A 6,003-nucleotide genomic window follows, 5' to 3' on the forward strand; every position below is an offset into this window, starting at 1 on the left:
AATTACAGAAATTAATTACAGATGTAATTACATGCAGGCATTTTTTAAATATAAGTACAATGTAAAAACATGTATGTACACAATAAGTGCATTGTAGCAAATTATTAATTTAAATGTAAGTACATAGCTGTTAAGGCCACTTAATATAAAGTGGGTCCGAAATATGTGACTACATTTCTCAAAAACATAAAATACAGGTACATTTCGCTGAACTTTTCAGACACTTTTCATGACACATCCACAAGAGGCACTATAAGCAATTACATTTACATAGGCAAGTAAATTTTTGTAAAAAGAGATACATATTTTGCAGTTTCACAGTGCTAAATAATGTGTTCAATTTTATTTGAAACAGTTATATGTGATTGTTGCAACATTTTATTATGTTGGTTAATGCATGGCAATTAATTTGCCATGCCATGGCAACACATTAGTTGAAGAAACATGCTGTTTTAGTTTGCTTCTACAAGTCCTTGATCTATTTTTTCAGACCCAAGCACTTCACATCACAAGTGCAATGTTGTACCGGGTGCACTTCTGAGCAAGTTTGCTATGCAGGAAATCCATACATGTGAAGCTAGTTACGTGATGCAAACATAAAAATGCTTTAATAGAAGCAAAAGTTGTTGGTGTTTGACACCGTGTCTACACCGGACGCGACAGTTGTCGCGCCACGCCGCAACAGCTAAAGTCTGTCTACACTGGACTGTTAAAAATCACTTGAACTTTGTGTCAGTATGTCATAAATAGAACGCGGCAACAGTTTACTGTCGGGAATTTATCATGTTGCGCCGCACCGCATCCAGTGTAGACAGCATCGCTGATTATAATGAATTCTATAGAATTTTGTCGCGACCGGGCCGCGCCGCTCGCGTCCAGTGTAGACACGGTGTTACTCTCTAGTGTTTAGTCTTTAGTGCCTCTAGTGTTCATTTGATGGATACTGTAGTGAAATGTATGTATGAAACAGACAGTCACATATTTAATTTTGTTTCCTCTTTAAATTATTTACACATAAAAAATGAGACCTGTCCCAAACATGTAAAAACGAGACAGAACTTGTGTGTTAAAGCAGAATTTAGTTGTTTATGGTTGCTGAGCAATTACAATTATCCAAAATAGCAATTAACATATTTATTGCTATATAAACTTTTTTTTTTGCATATACTGTTACTGTGATACAAAATTACTCACACCATGATATATATCATCGCGATCTGACACGAGGGCTCCACCGCACTAAAGCTCAGGTCTGAGTCTGGCCAGCCGCTGACCTTGGATATGGACAAGCACATCTGAATTACTCTGGATCAATGCATACTTCCACTCATAAATAAGACAGCGATAGCCCAGACCTTGCTTCGGCCCATCAATTGACACTTCAGAGGGCATCGATTGCTTTCCTCAGTCCACTATCAGTCAACTGCTGCCAGCTGAACTAAATGGCTTGAGTTGTCAGGTGGTTAAGAGTGATGACAGCTTGGGTGAGTAAGGGGAGAGTGAGTGGGATGATATAAATTTCATTTATTTTCGCCTTCACGTTTAGATCCAAAGAAAAAAAAAACAAAAGCTTCATGCTCGTAGTCTGAAAACAAGCAAAATAATGGAATATATCTTCACGTTTAATTAACGAGAGACATAATTGAATAGGGATAATCAAAGTGAGAAATTGTCATTACATCAGGTAATTGTCCAGCGTAAAATACACATTTGTTTTAGTTGAAATTGCTGCAACTATATGTGTGGACTGCACGACAAAATCATATATGATAATAGTGCATGTTATCATACAAATTTAATTCCCAGAATATGGATTAATTGGCTAAATTAATATTATATTAGCTCAATTATTTTAGCTCTTCAGTTACATTAACAAAGTAATCATGGTGCTAATAAACAAATTATGAATTAGTCAGCCGTAGTTAATATACATGTCACATATATGCCAATCGAAGGGAAATCAAGCAATAAGATCCAAGAAGCTGTGGTTTACAGTTAATTTATAACAGCTAAGGATTGTTGTTAGGCACAATACTGTAATAAATTCATTGTAAACCATGGCTTCATGGGGCTTATTACTTTTATAAAACAGTTATTCTATATACTTAGCAAGGTTTCATAAAATAAAATAAAAAATCTAATAAAATGTATTGATATTAATAAAAATATTCTTCCGCCAAACAATGTAGTTCCTTAGAAACAGTTGTGATTGTAACAAAGTGACAAGCACAGACACAGAAACAAGGGCACAGTGGAAAACATGCTTTAAGATTTTTATAGATCATCGGGATCTTTTAAAATGCACCAGGATTGGCTGTTTGGTGGATCAGTGATGTACCGGTTAAGCGCTGCATGTAGGCCAACATGGCTGCTGAAACCGTAGGGTTCACCTTTCCCGTTTTTCATGGTGGCATACAACTGATGGAGAGCCTGGTTTAAGTCAGTTTTGGTTATTGTTTAAAAATCGACCCAGCGGGCGCAGGACGTCAATATAACGTCAAGTTGACGTTGGACATGACGTCGGACAGATGTTGCATTTTGCTTGAGAATGAAAATCGGGTTGACGTCAGTATTTTCCGCCAATTTGACGTTGACTTTATGTTGGATTTTGGTTACACAACCTAAAAACAACAAATACAACATCAGCTGATTTCGGCATTGGACATCAAATTAACATTGACATCAGACGTTGAATTGACATTGAATTTTGGTCACCCGACCTCGCAACCGAAATTTAACCAAATATCAATGTCTTATGGCATTGTGTGCCTGCTGGGAATAGCCAGATTTTTTTTTAGGGCACACCAGGACTGAAAACAGCGAATAGCCCACATAGTCTGCTTAACAGTACCAACTTAATTTCTTGACTTTTCCAACTCTTCAATTTGTCTCTCATTAATTTCTGCATGTCTGCTCTGTTTTTTGTTCTCTTTCTCTGTTCTGTCCATCTCATTTCACTGCTCATCCTTGCTTAGCCCACCCAGTAAATCAAAATTCACAACAAAATCTGACATCTTCAGTCATTGACAAAATATTATAATAGCCTGCATTCTCTTCTTACAATATCCATCCATCCATTTATGTATTTTTTTAACTACATTGCAATGAGTAAATAATGAGGAAAAAAAAATCCGTTAAGATTCTAGGTGGTGCAATCATTAATCTGCGTTACAAAGAGATTATAGGCTAAAACTGAAGGCTCTGTTCTGTTATCAGCAGCAATTTTCCTTCTTGAATTTTTCTTTGGAAACTTCGACACTCTCATTTTGTTTTCCACTGAAGTCCACCTATAAGGTTCAAAATGTTGTTTTTCATGACAATTTTATGTTCGTTCGTTCGTTCGTTCGTTCGTTCGTTCGTTCGTTCGTTCGTTCGTTCGTTCATTCATTCATTCATTCATTCATTCATTCATTCATTCATTCATTCATTCATTCATCCATCCATCCATCCATCCATCCATCCATCCATCCATATTAAGCTTTATTTTTAATAGCTGTCTGTCTTTTAACTACCGAATTCAGGTTTATTACAATTGAGAACTTATTGAAGTACTTTTGTCTGTCCATCCATCCATCCATATAAAAAACATCACCATCCATCCATCCATTATTATTAAGCTTTATTTTTAGTAGCTGTATTAATTGTACTTTTTTTTATTTAAAATAAAAATATATAATAGTACTTTTTTATTTCATCTCAGCTTTATTTTAATTACAAAAATAAGATTTTTAAATAGATTTAGTTCACAATAATAACACTGCCACATCCTCTTTGACCCTTAGTGTACCTTTAAAAGTTCTGTATGTAAATGACTTGTGGTATGATTGGCTAAAACTCTTCACATGCCAAATGAGTTGCAGTGCTCTTTTACAGGTCATGAGTTGCAGACAGGTTCTGAAATTAAGAGTATGACCACACTAATGTCTCTTTCGAAGAATGTGACAAATCCTATTTTCCATTACATGACCACTTCTCCATTATACAATAATTTCTGCAGATTTGCTGTGTATTTTTTCATTGTCTTTTTATTATTTAGTTATTTTTATTTTACTAAATACCTTTGTGTATGTCATTAGCACGCAACTACTGTCTAGTTTGATGGTCTTTATTTGTGCATGTTGTGAAGAACAGACCTTCTCTCTCAGTCAGTGTGGCTTTCTTTTTAATAACCAGCTGTCTTTATTGCAGCAAGTTCCAGAGGGTCATTGAAATTCAGCTGACACATTACACTCTTGTGTTCATGTCCCTCACGTTGCAGGTCGTCCTACAGTCTGGGTCAAGGCCTATGGCTGCCAGTCAGCAAGAGCTTTGTGGTTCCTCCAGTGGAGCTGTCAATCAACCCTATAGCCAGCTGTAAGACGGACGTGTTGGTTACAGAGGACCCTGGAGAAGTGCGGTGAGTTAATCACAGCTCAGCTCTACAAGCCCACCTGTGTGTTTCAGTACATTCTAGACTGAGAATGGGCATCAGAAGACAGAAATATGTTGTTGCTGTAACTGATGGGTTGAATGTAATTTATTAAGCCTGGTCTGGATCTGTTTTTATATAATCAGGTTTATTAGAGATATTTAGTTACATGTCCTTGACCCAGCCAACATATTGCTATTACACAAACTTGTGTTAGTTTTTTTTGGTTCCTGAGGCCTACACTCTCAGTAAAAAAAAAAAAAAAAGTTGTCACTAGGTCAGTAATTTATTTGTACCTTATTCAACCTTAAAGGTGCATATAAGTTTTTTTTTATTTTTTATAATGCACTTTTTGGTAATTATGCAAACATTATGGGATGTGACTTTTGAATGCTATTTTAATGTCAGTATAGTAACATTTAGCAAAAAAAAATGTACATGAACATTAAACTAAAACATTTCAGAAATAAAATGTTTCATGAATAATGTTTAATATAATATATGACTTTACAAGTGCATAACCCTACTAACCCTAACCTAACAGTCTACTAATAATCTAATGACTGCCAGTTGACATGCAGTTGCAAATATACTTATAGTACAATGTCTATGTGAACTATTGGCATAAAGTGATCAATCTGAACAAACATTTTATTATTACTGGAAGAACGTTTGTTCATACTTTTGAGAGAACTTTGCTAGAGCATTAGCTAAAGTTCTGAGAACATTCCTTGTTAGCTGGGTACTTGCTGATTCTTTGTGATCCTTTGTGAAATTTACTAGCAATTTCTAAGTGAAAATTGTTTCTACACATTTTTTTTTTCAGTGCACCTTCTAAAAATCTGCCTCACAACTGCCTAGCAACACCCTTACAACCAGTTAAACCACCCCAGTAATCGCCTATCCTTAGTAATCACCTTAGCAATTGCCTATCCACCTTATTCCTATGTCCCATGATGCTTTGTGTGAATTATGGGCATAACCTTTCATTAAGCTGTAAACACTTAGCTGTATTATGTAATGCACGTTGCCTTAATCAAAAATGTTCATTAACTTTGTCATTGCGGGATACTATTTCAAAGTGATTTTCGACATTTTGACAGATAAAAGTTTACCTGTGAAAACAAACCTGGAAAGAGACGGGAGGATTTGAGGAGGAAAACAAGAGATTCTTTTTGCATTCCAGGCAATTATTAATGGGATATATTGCAAATTAAATCAGGACACAGACCACAAAATGTGCAGTATATGTTGTCTTTTTTCATACTATCACAGCGGAATGCGAAGGGAAAAAAGAAAAAAAAATCATGTGGAAAAGAATGCAGCGACTGAAAGAGCTCTTCTACACATTTTTTTTTTCAGTGCACCTTCTAAAAATCTGCCTCACAACTGCCTAGCAACACCCTTACAACCAGTTAAACCACCCCAGTAATCGCCTATCCTTAGTAATCACCTTAGCAATTGCCTATCCACCTTATTCCTATGTCCCATGATGCTTTGTGTGAATTATGGGCATAACCTTTCATTAAGCTGTAAACACTTTTAAAAGCGCTAAGTTTTTAACAGCAATAACGGGCAGGTGAAATATCACAGTA

The 6,003-nt window shown here is 35.7% G+C and overlaps 1 protein-coding gene across 1 annotated transcript in view; it reads left to right on the top strand.

Moving 5' to 3' along the window:
* Positions 1 to 6,003, top strand: part of astn2 (astrotactin 2) — a 539,680-nt gene that overhangs the window by 305,922 nt on the left and 227,755 nt on the right. Inside the window, exon 10 of the mRNA XM_016552240.1 lies at positions 4,259 to 4,396. Within this exon, the coding sequence (XP_016407726.1) occupies positions 4,259 to 4,396 (138 nt within the window). The remainder of the gene's footprint in view (positions 1 to 4,258; positions 4,397 to 6,003) is intronic.

Source organism: Sinocyclocheilus rhinocerous, unplaced genomic scaffold, assembly GCF_001515625.1.
Source record: "Sinocyclocheilus rhinocerous isolate Xijiao unplaced genomic scaffold, SAMN03320098_v1.1 scaffold285, whole genome shotgun sequence".
NCBI lineage: Eukaryota > Metazoa > Chordata > Actinopteri > Cypriniformes > Cyprinidae > Sinocyclocheilus > Sinocyclocheilus rhinocerous.